At 36.4% G+C, this 22,145-nt stretch overlaps 1 protein-coding gene across 1 annotated transcript in view; it reads right to left on the bottom strand.

Annotated features, from left to right (window-relative positions):
- Nucleotides 1–22,145, bottom strand: part of Arid2 (AT-rich interaction domain 2) — a 121,647-nt gene that overhangs the window by 38,290 nt on the left and 61,212 nt on the right. Inside the window, exons 4-11 of the mRNA XM_051189740.1 lie at nt 20,641–20,774; nt 14,062–14,280; nt 12,004–12,071; nt 4,706–4,772; nt 4,361–4,611; nt 3,969–4,065; nt 3,677–3,886; nt 2,623–2,790 (exon numbers count right to left, since the gene is read on the bottom strand). Coding sequence (XP_051045697.1) covers nt 2,623–2,790; nt 3,677–3,886; nt 3,969–4,065; nt 4,361–4,611; nt 4,706–4,772; nt 12,004–12,071; nt 14,062–14,280; nt 20,641–20,774 — 1,214 coding nt within the window. The remainder of the gene's footprint in view (nt 1–2,622; nt 2,791–3,676; nt 3,887–3,968; nt 4,066–4,360; nt 4,612–4,705; nt 4,773–12,003; nt 12,072–14,061; nt 14,281–20,640; nt 20,775–22,145) is intronic.

Here is a 22,145-nt window from a genome sequence, read left to right as displayed (position 1 = left end):
CATGAACGAGGGACAGTAGGCTATGATTTATAAGGCTACCGGGGAGAGGACAGAGTAAAGGAGGGCTTTATATGGAGTCTGCCATTATGAAAACTTTTCTTTTTGTCAAGGATGTTAGACCTGAACTCGGGATGTGCTGTGACACTGACCCATACTCTTAGTTCATACACATTTGAAAACATGGATTATGGCATTGAAATTCTAGTAACTATAAAGAATATAGTACTATATTTAAAAGTTTAATATTCATCAAGAAAATATACTCCTTGCAACCACTTAAATTACGATGAAATTAGGATGCTTAAGTTTCATGATGATGAAGGTCAAAGTTTCAAGATAATTGTTCCATGAGAACAATATTAAACTGTAAGAGGAAAATGTGTCAAACTACAAATAACAACCAACTGAATGCTCTCAAGTTCAAAGTTAACTCCTTTAGGTCTCTAGAGGACACCTTTCCATCTCTGTTAATGAATTACTACCCAAGTGGATAGCCCCCAGTTTCTTAACGCTTAACTGTATTCACTAGATACATGAGAACCAAAGCCTAGATCAGGGGCTGGGTTCATCTGTTGAGGTCAAAAGAGATACTAAGATTAAAGGTCATTCATAAGGCAAAATAGTACTTGTCATTAAAGTGACCTTGAATATAATATTACTCACTGTGATTTAACAAGTTTGCTATTCATTTTAGACACTACCTTTCCATGGCCTTATCTAATGTCACTGCTAGTCTGTCCCTGGAAGATAAAAAGATATTCGTTTCACCCTCATAAGTGGCAACATTATCTGTTTCTTTTGATAAACTATTACATACTGACTAAAGCTTTCTCAATTATACATAACGGGCCTATTTATTTAGAGAAAAGGTCTTACTAAGTAGCCCATGCTGGCCTTGAATTTGAGAGCTTCTTGGTCTCTGCCTCCCTAGTACTGGGTGATAGGTAAGACAACAAGCCTGGATATTTGCTTGTGGCTTAATATTTTCTCCTACATTCATACTTCCCTTTTTTGCCTTTAACATACATTTGTTCAGTTCTGGCAGATAAGTTTAATGCATATACAATATAACACTGCCAGATATTTAAGGAGAATACAATGAAATATGTGACATGTATTACATACTTTATTTACATAAACAGAATACATACTTTTAATACTCTGAAAGAGAATGGAGAGAGGAAACATGACTGAGTACCAAAGAGACCATGATATTTAGGAAGACAGCTTAATGAACACATGACAGCATTAAGAATAATAGTTGGTTTTCTGTTTGTACATTTGTTTGTTTAGGGGAGCAGGGTCTCACTACGTAGTTTTGGCTGATATGAAAGTCCCTTAGTAGACCAGGCGGTCCCTGAACTCATCTGCTTGCCCATGCCCAGCCCTATAAAAGAATTTTTGTTTGGGAGTCATGAGGGAGGGTGAAAAGGGCTGAACTGATTTGTATAGGAAAGGAGGAAACAAGAACAAGAAACTGACCATAACAACAAGAATGGAGAAGGCTGCTATCTAGAACAGACACAGAAGTTGGCAGCTCCTTCTGACAGAGCAGTTGTGCTAGTAAGTTTCTAAGCAAAGAAATAAGAAATAGAGAAAGTTGTTCTGCAGAGCCTGCACATTAACTAGCCATAAAGATAACCAACTTCATTCAAAGAATGGAAGAAAGAAGAAGTTACCTTGGAGACAAAAGATGGTGGAGAAAGTGAAAGATGGATTGCTTTGTCAAATGAAGATAATTAACAACAGCAAACCCCAAACAAACAAACAAACAAACAAAAAACCCAAAACCACTGAATGTGCTAAAATAAAAAAAATGGTGACTCAGAATAAGCTAGGAGAATTATAAAAAACAAAGGGAAAGACAGTTATTAGGTCTGCCCTATAATTAAACATTTTGAAATTAAATAGAACTGAGCCACAGAACACCGTGAAGAATGCCACACATAGGCATATATGCTTCTGTGTATGTGCACGTATGTTACAAACATGTCAATTCCTGAGCTCTGTCTGATTCTATTTAAGGGGGGGGACATGAAGGACTGGAGAAACAGCTAGGCATGAGTTGCTCTTCTGGAGGACTCAGGTTCAATTCCCAGCACCCACATGGTGGCTTATAATCATCTACATCTCTAGTCTAAGGGGATCTGACATCCTGTTCTGGCTTCTGCAAGTACTGCACTCACATGGTACACATACATGCATGCATGCAAAACACTCATACACATAGAAAAACGCACCTCCCCCCAAATGTTAGGGGTACCAAATACAATATACCTGGATTACTCAAGGGAGCTAGAAAGTAATACACGATATGCTCAGGTATATACAGATTCCAGGAGGAAAATCACAAAGAATAAGCACCAATTGCTTATAAATCCCTCATATTTCTTTAACTGGTCTGAATTTGATTCCTCTATTTTATCTAGTCCTCCCTCTGTGTTCACCTTGATCTTGTTATATCTGAAGTGTAGGCTAGCTATGAAATAGGAAGTAATACAAGTCTTCTTTAGCCAACTGTTCTGTAAAACATTACTTCTTTGTACTGCACATTTGAATTTACCCTTAGCATTAAATTTTACACACCTATAGCATATTGAAAAAAGAACTGAAAACACTAACCTGGGCCAGATGCTACATGGGTCTGGGTTTGAACCTGCTCTATAGCTTGTGGCCTAATTTCTGATAAAACTTGATGACTGGAACTTGGATGTTCAACAAGTTTCACTGCAGCTAGTGCATCAGGGCCAAACATCTGAATGTCCATAGAAACCAGACAAACTAGCATATCTAAAATTAAAGAAGAGGTATTAGTTAATAACATCATAAAGCAATACCAGTCTATGAATCATGGTACATAAGATTTATGTGTGACTATTTAGAAAATTTAGTATCTCTGAGGTAGAGATGAGACATCTTTATTTTTAAAATGTTTCCAATGTGATTCTGATACGTATTCACATTTGGGGATCATTGATTTGGAAAGTGAACTTTTAATTTCTCAATAACAACATCTTTAAGCTAAATTTTAGTTACCTTTGATCTAAGTGTTCATCCATATGAAAGGCAGAACACTAGCACAGTCTGCTTCAGCAGGTGTATCTAGACCAGCAAGACTATAGGGGTGAGCTTTCAGCCCTTTAAGGCAGTACTACTGTGAGAACAAGAAGGAAGCTGGTCTCATTCTGCTTTAGTCACTTAAAAACCGTCACTGATGTTTGCAGAGGAAAGTTCCAAAGGAGTTGGGCACAGCGGTGCTGTTAGCTTAGATCTGAACTATCAAGAGGAACACTGAGTGCTGACAGCTACAAAATCATGTTTTGTTTGTTAGATAACAGATTTTCCTTATCATCTAAAAGGGTAATGTAAAGCTGTATGTCTGAGGGAGTAATAACTCTTCAACATTACATAATAAATCCTCAACACCAAAGTTTCCACATAGTATCACATTGGTTTTCCTCAATATTGAAAATACTTGTGCAAAGAAGTAGCTCAGCTGGTAGAGTGTTTGTATGGTATGCACAAAGCCCTAGGTCTGATTCAAACAAACAGGTGGTGGCTCACACCTGTAATGCCAGTACTTGGGAGACAGCTCTGAGGCCAGTTTGGGCTATTAAGACCCTGTCTCAAAAGGTAAACAAATAAATTAAAACTAAATGTATTGATTCTGTCTTACCTATGCTCTTTTCTACTTTTGCAATTTTTGTGCAGGCGATGTCTCCCATTTCAGTGAGCATGTAGAGCACCTCTAGTGTTGAGGTTACAAGCAGCACATCAGGCAAGGTGAGGTGACAAATTATCTCTCTATATGAGTCTTGATCCACATATTCACAAATCAAAACACCGTTATCCTCTGCTTTGCAAAGATTTCCCAAAATTTCCATGCCTGCAAAAACACATACGGTTTTGGTTTTGAAATAGATGATAGAGTTTGTTCATATGAAATAATTAAAATATTGAGTTCTCACCCCTCATCTTTAAAAATCTATCCCTTGACATTAGGCATTTTGTAACAGTATGAAACATCAGATGAGTGGTTTTGAAATCAACAGGGTCCAATAAAAGCTGGAAGAAAGAAAGAACAGCATCATTGAGCTATACTTCTTCCCAGATTGGGCATTTTAAATTTTATAATAAAAATGAACAAGACGATGTTGTATGACTTTTATCACTAAACCCGTAGTATCGTTTCAAATGTCGTCCCCCCCCCCCCCATGACACTTCTAAACCACCTTTCAACTACAAATATAACCATTTAAAATCTGGCAAATATAGGCAGATACAGAATGTAACATTTTAAATTTTTACAGTAAATGTGGATAAAAACAAAAGCCATGTTAAGGAAATACCACATGCTTACCTCAGCTGCAATATTTCCTAACGTGTCAAGGCCTAATTGCCTTAATGAAATAAAATGACTATGTGCAGAGAGTAATAGGAAACGAAGACAGGTGCGATTAGCTGCCAAGAGCTTAACGTTGCCTTCCTCAAACGAAAGGTTCCGCAAGATCACTGCAATCTGAAGTACCCGCTGGCCTTCAATATCATTAATGCCCAGCTTTCGGGGTGGATGAAACAAAGATTCCCAAAGCCATTCTCCTGATGTATCTTCTGCAACAGAAAATACAAGTTTTCCTGAGACTGCTGGTTCACTTATTTATTATTTTAAAGTATGTAATAGACTGACTTGTGCTGACTAACTTACCATGAGCCTTGTTTCTGTCAGAAATGAGGTCACGTACTTCGTTGTCATCAACAATGTCTTTCCAAAACTGTAATGAGAAATGCTGATGATTTGAAACAAATATTATATTACTTTGATGAATCGTATATAATACAAAACTATATTTCTATATTCTTTTTTTCTCAGTTCCTGTGGATATTGTTATAACCCATGGACTCACGTCTTTGACAATAATCACTTGCTTCTCACATAGCTTAACATAAATTTTTTTTAGACCAAGTGTTCCTAATCTGAATCCACAGCACCTTGTAAGGTATCTGGGATTTGGATGGGAAAGAAAAATGACACCTTAATATTCATTACATTAAGTGAAATCAGGAATTTCTTTAGTGGTTTCTTTGCCTGTGGGTATTATATAACAAAGCACAGTGAGATTAGGGCACCTGTAATTTATTACCCCACAGGAATCATGCATATTTTCAGATTTGTCTTACAACTATGCAAACTGTGGTTTATGCACAACTTCACTCATCAATTGTATATTATCCCAGCATCCATCTTTATAGGGACTTCCCATACGTAGTGTACACTGGTGGGGCAGATGTGTAAGTTGCTTTCCAGTGTTTCCAAACTGTCTTTGAACCTTAAGTAGAAAGATATGAGTCAAAACCCACAAAGTGGTAAGACTGTCTTTCAGGTGAAGAACTAATGCCCTTAGATTGTTCCATCTTACAAAACTCCAGTTTGTCAATGCCTGTGACCGGAACTTAAGTGTAAGAATGGGAGTGGTTCATGTTCTATTCCAACATCCTGAGATGAACACATAGAGATAACTGGGTTTTTAGAAACAAAGGTTTCCAGGCTGCACTGAGGGCCTACTGCACAGACGAAGTCATATGGTATTTGGTACCATCAGAAAACAACTAAGTTATTAAAGAAATATAATGTCCAATAACCAATGAAAAACAGAGCCACAGCAAGCACAGTAAATAATGAAGACACACCAGATATGGAAGTGAAAATGATCATGGATAGTCGGTCCAATGAAATAAAAGACTGAACAATTTGTCAAAGAAATGGGAACTAAAAGAAAAAAAAAAATTCTAAACTACAAGCTTAATAATTCAAGGGATGGATTTAACCACTAACAATAGTCAAAAGTGAAAACAGCAAGTTTGAATTATAAAGAAACAAAAAGATAAAAAAGGACCATGAGAAATGGTACCTCAGCAGGAGGGAAGTAAGAACAAGGTAGGCTGGGTGATAAGGGAAGAACATTTTCTAAATAAACTAAAGTCCTAAGCTGCAGAACTAAGAAGTGTAGGAACATAAAACTCATTTAAGAAAAAAAAAAAAAAAAAAAGAGAGAGAGAGAGAGAGACAAAGAAGAGAGAAACCATCAATAGATAAAAAAGGACAGAGAACTTTAAAATGACAGCAGTTTGTGGGACCCAGAAGACTTAAAAAGTAGAAAAGTCATGGAACAATATATTTTAGGGGAAATGTTCTGATGGGACTTATGGCCAGGTAAGTAATGGAGAAATTGGTACTGGTATTAACCAACCTCCCATAAATCAACATACATGGCAAGTATTTTGGGGACTGGAGAGCAGGTGGTGTAAGACTATGACTACTGAAATAGAGTTCAAAATAGTGGCCCACTGGCCACCCACAATTCTATTTGTACTTTCTGGGATAAGGCATACAAATTAGAAGCTCGAGAGATAGTGATTACTAAGATGAACAGATTGTCTAGGGCTTACGTCAAACCAAGGCATACAGCATGAGAGCCCATCTCTAGCAATGAAGAAGTCATGTAGAAGAGGACATCCACAAATCTAGAGATGGGTACCCACTTGAGTATACCAATGAATACAAAGCTGTACATCCAATATGGTAAAATTCCACACAACAGGCAAAAATATGGAGACAATACTAAAGAGGTACAATAGAAAGTTCAGAGAACAGAGAAGCTACACAAACCTAGCTAATTCAACAGAATGCCTACGGATACCAGACCTTGGGTAAGATCAATCTATACACACTATAGTAGGAGGCTTCAGAGCCCCTGAATCTCCATGTATTCCAGACTTGGTCCCTACAGAAGGTGGAACTAGGAGGCTGCAGATTTTTGTGGGATTAGGACTAGTAAGAGGTCTTAAATCACTGTGGGCATGCTCCAAAGGGGAACTGTGATACCCTGGCTCCTCTGAGCTGCTCATCCTTAGTTTCTGGCCATGAGGGAGCAAATTTACTCCACCATATAGTCTTGTACAGATGTGTTAAATTACCACAGATGTCACTGGGATGTCTAAAACTGTAAACTCAAATGATCCTCAAATAACCTTATGAGGTTATTATCCCTAGGGCCTCACATATACTAGGCACTCTACCACAGCTGCCTCTGAAGTAGAAATACTGTTGTAAACTGACTTTAAAAAGCAATAAATAAATACCAAAACCTTGAGCAACAAAGCTAAAACCAATACAATTACAGAGATAAACCAGCCAATAGTTAAGTCTTCGAGAAGAAAGTTATTATTCTCTAAATGACACGAAAATGTAGAATTCATGATGTAATAAGCACTAATATCTGTAGTTGAAAAAAAATTTATGAGACACAAGAAACTAGGAAACCTGATTCATTATCAAGACCAAAACAAAAACAAAACCCACCACCAACCAAACAAGTTTCAGTAAGACTAGTTCTCAAGTAAGAAAGATTAAAGAATAGACAAGGGTTTAAAATACCTATATTAACAGATATGCTCAAGGCCTTAAAAGAAAAAATGAGCACAATAGATAAGGACAAAAATGGGTAATAAAAATAGAATCAAATGAAAACTTTAAAACTGAGCTGGAGAAATGCCTCACTGGTTAAGAGCACTGACTGATCTTCCAGATGACCCAGGTTAAGTTTAAGCACCCATATAGTGGCTCACAACCATAATAACTCTGGTCCCTGGGGATCTGTGCCCTCTTCATAGGCACTACACACACGGTGCACACAGATAACATTCAAGCAAACACTCATATCATAAATCTCAATTTAAAAAATTTAAACTTAAAATTTTAATTACAAGATGGTCTCCTCTAGAGAAGATAAAACTTTGACAAAAATATCATCTATAATGAAGTACAGAGGTGATAAAAGGTTTGAAAACCAGAATAGAACATTAGATGTATGAAATATTATTGCTTAATATATGCATAAAAGTAGCCCAATAAAATTTGATGGGAATTAAAATACCTTGATAGTTGTCAAAAACTTCCCAAATTTCACATAAAGTATCAAACCATAGATTCTCAAAGCTAAATGAGCACAAGGGAAGACATGTAATGAAAAATACAAGACACACCCCAACTAGATTTAAAAAAAAAATAATATAAAAAAAAAATCTCAAAGGCAGTTAGAAAGAAATTACAACTAGAAGAACACTAACAAAGCTGACCAACTTCTCAAGAATAACATAAGCAATGAAGTATCATCTTCAAGGGACTGAGACAAGACCCCAAAGGCTATATACTGTCATCACACACAAATTTCTTAAGTGTGGAGGCACAACCAAAACTCCATTATATCATTATCATCATAAATTATACATAGTTGAAATATGGTGATTTAAACACAGAAATTGCGTTCTGTGAAGAGGAAGAAACCCAGATCCATCCACAAGCCATCAAAAAGAAACACTGAATTTGAGGAAGGAAAAACTTGTGGTACAACAATATCAACCGTAAGAAAGCTGTTGCAGCCAAACTAACATGAGACAAAGTTGAATTCAAGGCAAGAGATTATCAGCAGATATGCTAGAAAGTATTTCATAATGGCACTAAGAATTCATCACAAAAACATACGATTGTAAGTACAAGTGTGATTAGTAACAGAAGTTAGAATACATGAAGCATAAATTGACAGAACTGTAAATGAATATAAACATTTATATCATAGTTTGCTATTTCATTGCTTCATTTCGCAGTGAATCACAGAAAAACAGTTAACAGTAGATACCATGTCCAACATGGCAGCATAAAAAAATCCTTTAAGGCTCACAGGAACCACTAAAGAATACATACTGTATACTGGAATATATATATATACAATCTTTATAAATGTAAAAGGCCTGAATCATAAAGAACATATCCTTCAATACAACACAATGACTGGAAATTAGTATGGCTGTGATGATAAAACACATTAGGAAAAATCTATTTTGTAGACATTAAAAGTATTCTTCTTTGATACTTAAGAATCAAAAGTCACCAGGAAAATCAGAAACTATCTTGAACTAAATAATAATGAAAAGTAAACATAAAAAGTGTAGAGAGATATGATAAAGCAGTTTGTGGCATACAGTGCATAGTATATGAAGATATTAAATAGAAACACTTAAACAGTTAATCTAAAAAAGAACAAGTTAACTTATTCATAGTGTGTTAATAACAATGTACATAACAGTGGAATTGCATTAGGATCCCTGCATTATCCAAGACGTGGTAAAAACATCTACTAAATGGGTTAACATGCAAATTGCTCTACTATAAACAATGAGATAACAGAAAAAGTGTACATAACTTCAAATTATTAGTAAATAAATATTTGGACAAAAGTACTTGGAGCTGAATGTGGTGCCTTCCTGTAATCCTATCACTAACAAGGTGATTGCAGCAATGTACTGGGGAGGCTGAGACAAGATTTTGAGTTTTATGCTAGTGTGGGATACACTGTAAGAACCTGCTATAAAACACACACACACACACACACACACACACACACACACACACACACACACACACTCCTAGGGGTTAAGAACCAAATTAAACCAAAACAAGCTAGAAATTCAAGAAGCTACCAGGAATCAGGTAAATGGAAAAATAAAAGTTACTTGGTTTCTGGGAACCAAGAAAATTCCCTTCTAAATAAGCCAGACTATCAAAAGGGAAATGAGGAAATATTTTACAAATGAATTGGTTGTACTGAAAACAGGACATCACAAATACTTAAACTGTACTGAAATTGCACTCCACTGTTTTAAATATATTATAATGAATACATTAGACAACCAATTGAACCTTAACTTTTTAGAAAGGTGCAACATACTAAAGCCAAGGAAAACAGCCTTAAGAAGGATGTATGAACAGTGGAAAATAAATGAAAAGCAACAGTAGGCTTCATCAAATCTCCAAATCATTTATGTCTTTGTTTGCACATGATTAGGAATTATTTTGTGTAACTTAAGATTTCAGCATCAACTTTTCTGAATTAAAGAAATTATCCAATTCTATAAACAATGGGTATGGTGTTTTGGGGGATATGATAAGAATATGAGATGGGATATTTGTTTAGTTGTGAACAAGGAATTAGGAATGTAACTGTATGATGGTAGGAAATTTACAGGCCGAATATTCTCAGTATCCCTGAGATTTGGGTTATAAAGTATTTTACCCTGAATCAGTTGTTCACCACTGGCTTGCTTTTCGGCTTCCATAGGCTTGTTTTCTACTACCTGAGTCAATGGGCACTAACACAGTGATTTCAGAACAGTATTTTGCCTTTAAATGTCTTGCAAATACAATATAACATAAGTAAATGTAATAAAGAAATAAATGAAACAAGACTGAAATAAAATATAAGGGACTAACTGTGAGTCAGTAATACTTGGCCCACATGTTTTACTAGGGTTACCAGGTTTGAATAAGAATGGCCCTTATAGGCTCATATATTTGAATGTTTAGTTAAAAGGCAGTAGCACTATTAGAAAGGATTAGGGGATTAGAAGGTGTGGGTCTTATTGGGGGAAGTGTGTCACTAGGGGTGGATGTTGAGGTTTTAAAAGCTCATGCCAAGTGCAGAGTCTCTCTTTGCCTATAGATCAGGATGTAGTTCTCAGCTACTGCTCCAGAGTCATGAATAACAAAAGAAAAAATGAGTAGTATAAGCACCATGTGTGCATGTAGTGCCCAAGGAAGTCAAAAGAGGACTATGAATTCCCTGGAACTAGAATTATGGATGGTTATGAGCCATAATATGAATGCTGGGAATCAAATCCAGATCTTCTACAATAAGAAGTACTTTTAACTGCAGAACCATCTCTGCAGATGAGAAATTCAGTGAAACACCAAACTCTAAATAGACCAACCAACAAGACAGGGTCCAGAAATAGACCCATATATATCCAATCATCAAATTCATTTAAAAAAAAAAAAGTGAAATCACAAAGAAATGAGGAAAACTGTATCAAATACAAGAAAATGAACCAATTCTTATCTTACATACAAATGCTATAAACTGCATACGTAAATGTGAAAGTTCATATAGAAAAATGTATTTGTGACATAAAAGCAGGCAGAATTTTCTAAGCACACTCACACACAGAGAGAGAGAGCCCGTGAAAGAGAGAGAGGGAGGGAGAGGGAGGGAGGGAGGAAGGGAGGGAGGGAGAGGGAGGGAGGGAAGGGAAGAGAGAGAGTTAACTTAAAGCAAGAATTGTGTGAGCTGGCCTACACTAAGATTAAGTCACCACATACAGCTGACAGTGGAGGCTCACACACAACTCTCAATACTGGAGAGGATGAGAGGTCAGCCTTTTTTATACAGTAAGTTCTAGTTAGTCTTGGTTAGTAGACCCTGTCTGACCAACTGACAGACGAACAGACCAACCAGTCAGATAAATAAACCTTTCCACCAAGAAACACCTTTAAAGAAAGAAAACAACAGAGAAGATATTTTCAAAACACGTATTTTAAAAAGAACTTTACCAGGAAATATACAAACCTCTAAAAATCAGTAATGCTAATACTCTCAATGTAAACATGGACAAAATAAGGGTACTACCCCAAGCAAGCTATCAAAACAGTTAAGGTATTTTAGTTTTTACCAGTCATCAGGGGGAAAATGGAAATTAAAACCCAGACAGAATGACACCATATATTCACTGGAATGATTAAAAATCAGAGACAACAATATGAAACTCTGGCAACAATGAACAACAGAAACCCTGATTTATTGATGTTGAAAATCATACAAGTTTTCTGATAACAACAGAAAACATAGCTTTTGTAATCTAGCAATTCTATTTGCAGGTGTATCACTCAATACATGGACAAAATAAAATTTTCTAAAACTCCAAAATTCTTGGAGTTTAAAACTTTAAATAAAACTTTAAAAGAGTTTCCACTCAATCACAGCCTCTAAACAGGTATTTAAACAATCCTGTCAAAGACAAAGTAGTAGGACGCAGTATAAAATGCCAGCAACCACTGACTAGTTGGTGTGGCTTCGCGCACCCCATGTGTGAGCATTTCAGTTTGTGAATTACCTTAACAAAGTCTCTATCAGTCTTCTCTCTCCATTCTTCTCCAAAGACAGTAGAGAATGATCCTAAAGCTAAAAGAATAGTACAAATGCAATCAATTAACCCTTCATTCTTAATATTATGTAGCTTTGAAAAATAAGAAAACTGTATTTCAATATATTGTGCTAAAATCATTTCATATTAAATCACACTATAGACACTAGCTGACTGTAGTTAACAACAATCTTTTAAATAGAGCTTCAAACATTTTTGTCTCTACACAAAAACACAAAACTCTAACCTGGAGATATCTTACTGGTATAGCACAGAATGAGGCCCTGAGTTTTATCCCTAGCAACACAAAACAAAATGCATTATTTTTTAGTGGCTAAAGAGATGTCTTCACTTCAAGACTACATATTAGTCCTCCAGATGACCCAAATTTGTTTCTGGGCACCCCTGGAGGATGGTTCACAACCACCTACCACTCCAGGCCAGGGAATCTGACTTTCCCTTCTGGCTTCTGTGGACACTAGTCTTGTTTGCATATGTACCATATATATACCATGTACACACACACACACTTAAATATAAATCTTTAAAAACATGACCAAATTTTTTAAAACTTATATACAGTGAAGAAAAACGGTATCCCAATACAAGCTTCCTTTTGTAGGGAAGAAAACATAATAAAGAGCTAAGCAGAAGCTGCTGCTATGAAGTACGAGGCTGTCAATACTGAAAATTCCCATACTGATTTCAGAAACGACTATATGATTCATACCTTAAAGACATAAAACATAGAACAAGACATCTGCTGTAAACAATGTCAATAAAAAATCCCTATAATTGCATTAAATGAATAATAAATGAATACTACAATACTGTGTGTGTGTGTGTGTGTGTGTGTGTGTGTGTGTGTGTGTTTTCCAAACTGTGTCATTCTCACCTTCCACTTTGTGGAAGGGCCTCACAGTAATGCACAGCAGTGAGCCTCAGGTTGTTCTGTCCCTCCCACCCCATCTTGCCACAGGAGAACTGGTTGCAGATACTGTCACACACAAGCTTTATGTGGATTCTTGGTTCAGGCCCCAAGTTTGGCAAGTACTTTGCTCACTAAGCCATTTCTTATGCCCTAAAGCCACTGGGGTTGTTAGTGCTTGTTTTTATCTTAACTTTTGGAGACAGGATCTCACTCTGCAGTCATGGCTGGACTTAAGCTGAAAGATCCACCTGCCTCTGCCTCCTCCTCAGGAGTGCCAACACACATAGATAAAAGCACCGTCTTAGCCATTAAGATGATACTGTTTGTTAAAATTAATATTCTAGATCACAGAACTACAAGTACAATATGCTTACAGAATGTGAGAAGACACACTCAACATGAGAATGCCATCAAAACTGACCAAATTATGCTATGTATGCTATGTACTATAAGTCATTATTTACACATATTCTATTCAATGGCCAGATAGTAACCCTTCAATAAATTATTTTGATGTGAAAACAAATGTTCTTTACAACATTTTGGCTTTAAAGTTTCAAAAAAGGGATAACAATTTCAATTCCATTCTATGTTAAGTGCTGAGTTGTATTTGAAAGAACAAAATAAAATATGACCAAAAGAAAAAAAAGAAAGAAAATGAGATGGAAATCTACCAAATTTAGATATTTAAAGTTACAACAAAAACAGAAATAACAATCTTTTTTCCTCCCTCATATAACTAAAATAGTTCAAATAGAGGAAGATTTTTATGTATGTACACACTATTTTTAATTTTCTCCATGTGAATTAAGTCTATGGCAAATTCCTAACAGTCTTAGCTAGATAATCCCAAATACAATAGTTTGTAAAGTTTGCAACTCGATACAAAGCAAAATACAATAAAATGAATTCATTTGCGAATAACTGGCTACTTAAAGGTAAAAATAAAAAGTACAAATCTCTAAAACACTATAGAAAATTCTCTCACAATCTATATACACACAGCAAATGTGCCTTACTGACAGTTTTCTTTTTAGAAACTATGAGAAAGCTTGAATGCTTCCCTAGCACTGCATCTGAAGTTTGCTAAAACTTACTGTCATCAAACACCCCAGCATTAGCAAGTAGTAAGGTGATGATTTTGGGGTCTTTCTCAAGCTGCATGGCGTGCTTGCTTTCATTTGACAGGAGAGTGCACACGTTAATAGCGAAGTCCACCTCATTTGGGAGTCCAGATAACAGTGAAAGCACCAGTTTATTATAATCATTTGGCGAGTTAAAATCCATAGATAACCCATAACTTTGACGTAGATAATCTAATAATAGAAAAAAAATAAAGAAAACCTGTAAGTTGACCATGGACGAGATACCCGTGGTTATTCCCTTCTGAACATACAGTAGACCCACCCTTCCTCTCTTTCTTCAACACAGACTATATGCTTATTAAAACTGTCCAATTTTCTTGACTTTTCAGGCCTATTGTTTAAAATTAACTTTTAAATATTAAAATGTAAAAGTACACTTACCTTCTTGGACACTACTGACAAAGCCATAGTAAATCATTATTTCAATGGATCTACTGTGACAACAGTAAAGCAAGTTTTTAGTATTAGAATCCTAAAAATCTTTAAAACTGCACACAGCTGTCTAACCACAACCATAGATACAACAATTCTGCTCCTTTGTGCCATCGCTATTGTGCCAATGTTCTTGTTTTATGTCTCTTGGTTTTGCTTTATTTTGAAATATCAGATAGGTGGAATTACATAACACACTGGCACTTTTATTTATTTTCTTTCATTTAACAAAATACTTGAGATCCATATTGACAAGTGAATCTGACATGTGAGTTGGTAATCCACTTTTTTCTAGACATAGTTCATCATGCCCCAAAGTTAGATAATTTCTGCTGTTTTCTAATTTGGGACACTCACCTACAAATATAGCTGCTATATACATTCCTGTGAAGGACTTTGTGGGGGACCAACCCATTTTTCTCAGCTAAATATCTAGAAGTAGCAGTGCTGGGTCATACACAAATTGAATGCTTAACTTACTAAGAAACTGCAAAACCATTATTCACATTTTGCACTCTCATCTGCAGTGCACCAGAATTCCTTTTGCTCACATCCTTAACCGAATTTATTGGTATTAATTTATCTTACATAAGAATCATGTATTCATTTTTTTAATTTTTACACACACACACACACACACACACACAATTCTCAGTCAGTGAGTGGCTTGTGTTCTTTTTCTGTTTCCCCAGCTGTCCTTAAACTCAGAGATCTGCCTGTCTCTGTCTCCCGAATGCTGGGAACTAAAGGTATGCATTACCACTACTGCCTAGCTGGCTTGTGTTCTTACTGTTTCAAAGAGAAGTCTTCTGATGAAACTTAATTTGTAAATTTTTACTTTTATGTTTCATGTTTTTATGACTTAAGAAACAATTTCCTTAAAAAAACAATAATATGATTTTCTGTGTGAGAAATGATTTTAAAACATCTACTTAACAAAACTTTGAGATAGGCCCACAGTGAAACAGAGAGTACACAACCATAGTATATCTGGGGCCCTGACAGCCATGACCTGAGTGAGACAAATACCCTAAGACAAGTTTTCAAATAAAACTGTTGTCACTAGTTTAATAAAGTAAGCATGGGAAAAGTCCTGATCAAACATTTCCCAATACTTCAGAACTAGATTTTTAAAACTGTAAAAATAATAACAACAAACCAACTCTAAAACTAAAACTCTAAAAGGAACACTCTATAAAATATAAGTAAAAACCTACTGCTACATACCGAACAGAAAATATAATTTCTGAAGGGGTGGGTTTGAGATGTGGTCTTAATGTGCTACCACCAAATGGCTCTGAACTAACCTTTCTCTTGCTTGAAGCTCCCAAATGCTAGGATTATGTTTTCTACCACAGGTCACTCAACATCAGCATCTATCAGATACCTTTTTAATTCTAAATTATTCTCAGAACATCACTAATAATGGTGAGGTGTGTTACAGATGACTAAAACACTGATTCTTTGAAATTTTTAACATTGAACAATAACACATGGCAGACTGGCTCAGATGGTCAGTGCTTATGGCACAAACAGCAGGACCTGATTTCAAGTCCAGGGCATCAAAACAAAACAGCCATGGTGTCATTTGACTGTAATCCTAGCACTATGAAGGCAAAGACATGAAGATCCATGGAACCTGCTGGCCAACTACTCTTGCTCACTATTAGCTCAGGTTCAGTCAGAAATCCTGTCTCAAAAAAATTAAGGTGGAAAGTGACTAAGGAAAACACCCAGTGCAAACCTCTGGCCTACACGCACACACAAGCTTATTTTTTATGACTTTGATGAATGAAATTTCCCAAATACCTTAAAAAGTAGACAATCTAGGGATACAGGAGCAGATTTTGATGTTTCTATAATGCAGAGTAACTAATGAGAAGTAAAGTTAATTTTGTAGGTGCCGTCACTCAAACCTCCTGAAAGGAAATAAACTGGGAACTCACACTCAAATTGCCTGATACACTTCCTCAAGTTGATATAATCTTGGAATTACTTTGTTACTGAAGAATAACAATCTATACATTCTTATCAATTAACTTTGCTAAGCATACATCAAACAAATAGGAAGTATTCTTTTAATCATACTGTTTGGTAAAGATTCCTAAAGAGAATGTATGACAAAATACAGGACATTAGATCCAGATGGGGTTAGCAAGATGGCAGTAAATAAAGGCTCTTATTGCAAAGCCTGAGGACTTGAGTTTTGATGACTGGATTGCACATGATGGCGAGAATAGCGAATCTCAATTATTATCTAACACCCACACCTGCCACAACAAACCCCTTTCAAAGATGGACAGAGACAAAATGAGTGTTGCACACCCATAACCCCAATCACCTGGAACCTTGGGGACAGAAGGCCTATCTCAGTTCGTGTGTTTCAAACTGGCCTGAACAACTACTAGAATGTAGTCTCATTAATAAAGCAATACCCCCACAGATCTTATGATCTTCTTTTCCCTTGCCCAGCAAGATAAGTTATTTCAGAATGAGATTGGCAATTTATTTTTAAGAATCTTGATTTAAAGTTTACTGAAGTGCATCACTGTTAACAAATTAAATTTGAGGCAACCAATTCTTTGTTTTCAATTTAGAGAAAAGAGAGGACTCCTCCTAGAAGGTTGTTTTTATGTCTCTTGCAGGGTTTCTGTGGGATATTCTTTCTAATAATGTTGGCATGACTATAATTGCAGTCCAAATGTCTGTTTGATTAGGGAACATTTAATCAACAATCAATGTAACACTGACTAGCTCTAAAACAGTAGAGTTCTATTAATTTTAATGAGTTGTCTTCTGTAAATTTCCACACTAAGGTTAGAAAAAAGCTGGGCATGCAGTTATTGAACACTTGTCTAACACGCACAAAGCCCTGCCTGAGTTTTCTCCTTAGCAAACTCCACCCACATAAACCTTAAAAATCTATGCATAATTCAAATGAAAATATTGTTATCAGTAGTAATCCAAATGCTCAAAATGGAAACTTCTCAACATTGTCTACTTCTCAACATTGTCTACAATTAAAGACACTAGGAAAAAGAGTCAATAATCTCTGGAAATTCAGACACCTGTTCCTGAATGTATGATAGTCATGTGTACAGGTTTACATGTGGCAGGTGGAGGCCTGAGGCTGATGTTAAAAATCACCCTCCATCATTCTTCTACCTTAGTCACCCAGAAAGAGTCTTTCAATCAAACCCAGAGCTTGTCTACACTGCTAGAGAGCCCATCTCTGTCTTCTGAGGCTGGAATTACAGGTGTGCTGCCATGCATTTATGTGCATTTCTGGGGATGGAAATTCTGCCTTCATAGTTTGGTAAGCACTTTAACTACTGAGTCACCTTCCTACTCTAATTTTACTTTTAAGATAAGGCCTTGTTATGTAGCTCAGACAGGCTTCCAACTCAGGGTCATCCTGACTTGGCCTGCTGAAGTTCTGGTGTGTGCAACCACATCTGGGATTGATTATGGATAATAGCAAAGGGATCCAGGCCTTCCTCTATGCTGAGCAAATACTCTGTCCTTTATACTTTATTTAGGCCCTTAAGCCCAAATAAAATTTTTGAAATAATATTAATTAATTACAAGGTAATTCCATTTTGGAATGTATTTTTCAAACACACACACACACACCAAAATAAAAACATAATGTCATTTACTCAACTTTTCTATTAACAACTTAAAAAGAATCATCAGTGAAGGAATTTCATGTTAATGATAATGATGATCACTGGTATAATATTATCATGAAGTTGTAACATCTTTCAATAAAAATAAAAGCACCTAAAATTCCTGTATGTTGTTCTGAAACACTGATTCTTTTCAGTGTGGATTAGGTATTTCACAATCTGAAGAGAAAGCTCTTAGTCCTCCCGCTCTAAGAATCCCTTGTGCACATTTTGTCAAATATGATACATCTAAGACAGAACTGTCCAGATTTCCATTACAATAAAGCAGATACTGTTGTGAAATATTCCTTTACACTGTGTGATAGCCAAGCAAAAGAAAGCTCTGGGAAGAAGAAAGGCAGTCGCCAGCCAATGTGGAATAAGCAGGATGGGAATAATGGATATGAGGTAACAAGTACATGGAAGAACACAGATTAAAGAATATGGAAGCTGGGCATTGGTGGTACACGCCTCAGCCCTCGGGAGGCAGAGGCAGGTGGATGGATCTTTGTGAGTTCTAGGCCAGCCTGGCCTACAGAGCTACTTCCAGGACAGTTCCAAAGCAATACAGAGAAACCCAGTCTCGAAAACTCAAACAAAAACAAACAAAAAAGAATATGGGTTAATTTACATTATAAGAGCTAGTTAGAAACAAGCCTAAGCTAAGGAGCTTTCATAATTAATAAGAAGTATTTGTGTGGTTATTTGGGAGCTGACAGGCAGGACAGAGAAAAGACTGGTTACAAGATACATTATAGGTGTACAAGCCTTCCATTTATATGTTAACTTAGCTAGTTCTGCTTCAGGCTTCTGTGCACATCTAGCTCCACCAATTTCAGCACAGGCTTCCAAAGACGGCAAACAAAACTTCACTCCTTTCTTAAAGCTAAAATGTTTTAAGTAAAACAAAGCTAATCCATGTTAATTAGACAGATTTAGGGAATATAATTTGACCAAGCAGATAGCAGGGTGTGGTGACACACTGCTATAAGCTAACACCTGGGAGAGTGAGGGAAGAGGATCATAACTTTTGTCAATCATGACTGCACAGCAAAACCCTATCTCAAAAACAAAGCAACAAAAGAGACTGTCTTAGTAACCTATGATCAAACACTATGACCGAAAGCAATCTAGAGGAAAGGGGTGTATTTCAGCTTACAGCTTGCAGTTCATCATGCAGCAATTATCAGGGCAGGAAGCTAAAGATCCTTACAGCAAATTTAAAGGTTTGCTTTGCATTCACTGCTCCTTCCGCTGGGTTATTTAAACAGGCACGTGACAAAGCCTCTTCCTACAGAAGTCCCAGATGTTAAGAAGAGACTCTACTTCTTCAGTTATTACTCATTGGGGAAGAAATAGCGGCAAATCCACATAAACAAAACTTAGGAAATAGGTATAAAAACAACAATGTTCAAGTGTAACAATGAGCAATGGGCTACCAATTAGAGATTGGCACTGGTACCAACCAATGGCTGATGTAGTAAATGCATAAAACTGCATTTTTGTAAAGAACACAATCTGGCTAAGTATCTCTTGCTTTGTGTAGGGTAAATGCTAGATACTGACCCACATGTCCCCAGCTCATTTTCCCAGAAGTGAAAACTAGAACCTCCATCAGCTCTATTTCAATCTTTTTATCAAATTTTCAAGATAATTATTTCCTAATCCAGTTCACCTCTTTTAGCTGTAAGATTTATTTATAATGACAACACCTGAATAAAAAAAAAATCCTTTAATATCCTATTAAGTTATAGGATATCAGAATATTCTTTATTTATTTTTTTATTTAATTTATTATTTACACGTCGATCCTTCTTCCTCCCTCCCTCCCTCTCTCCCTCCCTCCCTCCCTCCCTCCCCAGAATATTCTTGACATCAGTGTATACTACAGCAATTGTAGGAAATGCAAAAACTCATAGAAAGGTTCCTGGTTTCCCTAAAACCTGATACTTCTCTCCACTCCTCTAAGCCCAGCTTATCTTAACTCAGTTTACATTTGGCTTCTCTCATCTTTTGTTGTTGCTGTAGTTTTGTTGTTTGTTTTCTGAGACAGGGTTTCTATGTAGCCCTAGCTGTCCTTTAAGTCAGAGATCTACCTGCTTCTGCTTCCACCACCTGGTGAGCTTCTCTAATTAATTAAAATTAGGTCTAATTAAAGACCTTTCTCTTCTCATTTTAGTGGCTACTCAGGATAAACTAATGATCAGCTAATAAGGAAAACTGTTTACAATCAATATGAAATTGTACTCGAAAATACTCTGAAACTTCCCTCTATAATCTATGAAGCAAAGGGCTCTAACACCAAGTAAAGCACACTGTGAAAGTTCCAACTCTTTAATGCCTTAAGCATGTGCAAAGTATGGACTAACTCATGGGATGATCTCTAGTTCTCAATTCAAACCTATGCCAAGTAATTTCAAGTGATATTTACCTGACACACTGTGTTGCTGGTAATTGTAGGAAGATGGGATTGCACCAATAGGAAGCTGTGGCTTTGGATTGCCTGGTGGTAACTCATCATCATCTTCCCCAAAATGATGAACTTTCTCGTACTTTTCTAGATAACTGAAAGAGAAAAAGAACAGAGCAAAATATGTTTAAATATGTCTATGTATTATATTTTAAACCTCTACCACAGATTTCTTTTGTGGACACCTAAGAATCTAAGTACCATTCACAATCATTGTGGTGACCTCAGCTCATCAGGGACACTGCTAAAACCACCATACAACTTAAAATAGTTTTTTCTCTTTACAGAATAGGTCCTATAATTCCATACATAAAGCTATTTTAGCAACAGACAACCATCTGGCGGTAAATAACAGTACTCTTTATGTATGTTTTTATCAAGTTGTAGTAATCCTGACAGCTGCTCTCAGATTGTAAGGTATTATAAGTATGGCCACTGTGACCAATAACTTTAAAACAGGTTGGCTGGAGGACTAATGTGCTGGCTAGTTGTCAACTTGACACAAGCTAAAGTCATCCAAGATGAGGGAACATCAATTAAGAAAATGCCTCCATAAGATGAGGCTGTAGTAGTGACATAAGATGAGGCTGTAGTAGTGATTGATGAGCAAGGAGTCAGCACATTGTGAGTAGAGTCACTACTGAGCAGGTGTCCCCGGGTTCTATTAGAAAGCAGGCTGACCAAGCCATGAGGAGCAAGCCATTAAACAGCACCCCTCCATGGCCTCTTATCAGCTATTGTCCCCAGGTCTCTGCCCTGTTTGAGTTCCTGCCCTTACTTTCTTCACTGATGAACAGTGATGAGGAAGTATAGGCCAAATAAATCCTTTCTCTCACTCTCCCCCCCCCCCCCACGCAGGACTTCCCAAGAAAGGAAAAATAAGCCAGAGTAACTGAGACAAGCTCTAGGAGTTGACAGACATCTTAAGCCTCAGATCCACCGCTTCTGACAAAAAAGGTAATTGAGCTGACTTTTAATGAGCAGTTCTGAAGTCTCGGTAAATACTGGAACTAATGAAGCTGTGCTGAGTACTAAATGGTATAATGTGCTGTATGTATTGTAAAAGGCTGTTAGGTAACCACTGAGAAACAAGGATAAAAGGTAGATTCATATGGTAACAGTGAAGTTTTTATTGTAGTAGCAATAGCGATACTCATACCAAGAAGGCTTGGGAGAGTTCGAATGGCCAAATGAAAGAAATTCAACACTGTTGTTCTATATGGAGATAACTCTATTGAGTTCTATTTTCTGCAATGATATAATGGGTTGCTTTTAATAACTAAACTGATTTATTTTACAAATTAATGTTTTTATCTGGGGTTGAGTCATCAGTTTCAACTCACTTTTGTTTACCAACTTTTCAGGGGGAAATGATGTAATTAGAAAGGTATCTTAGGTACTTTGATCTGGCCTATATTCTTGACTCAAAGTTAAGTTTTTCTTAGTTATTTTTTTAAAAGCTAAAT

Source organism: Phodopus roborovskii, unplaced genomic scaffold, assembly GCF_943737965.1.
Source record: "Phodopus roborovskii unplaced genomic scaffold, PHOROB, whole genome shotgun sequence".
Taxonomy (NCBI): domain Eukaryota; kingdom Metazoa; phylum Chordata; class Mammalia; order Rodentia; family Cricetidae; genus Phodopus; species Phodopus roborovskii.
The sequence above is the reverse complement of the archived record's forward strand: the minus strand, read 5'-3'. Positions and strand labels throughout refer to the sequence as shown.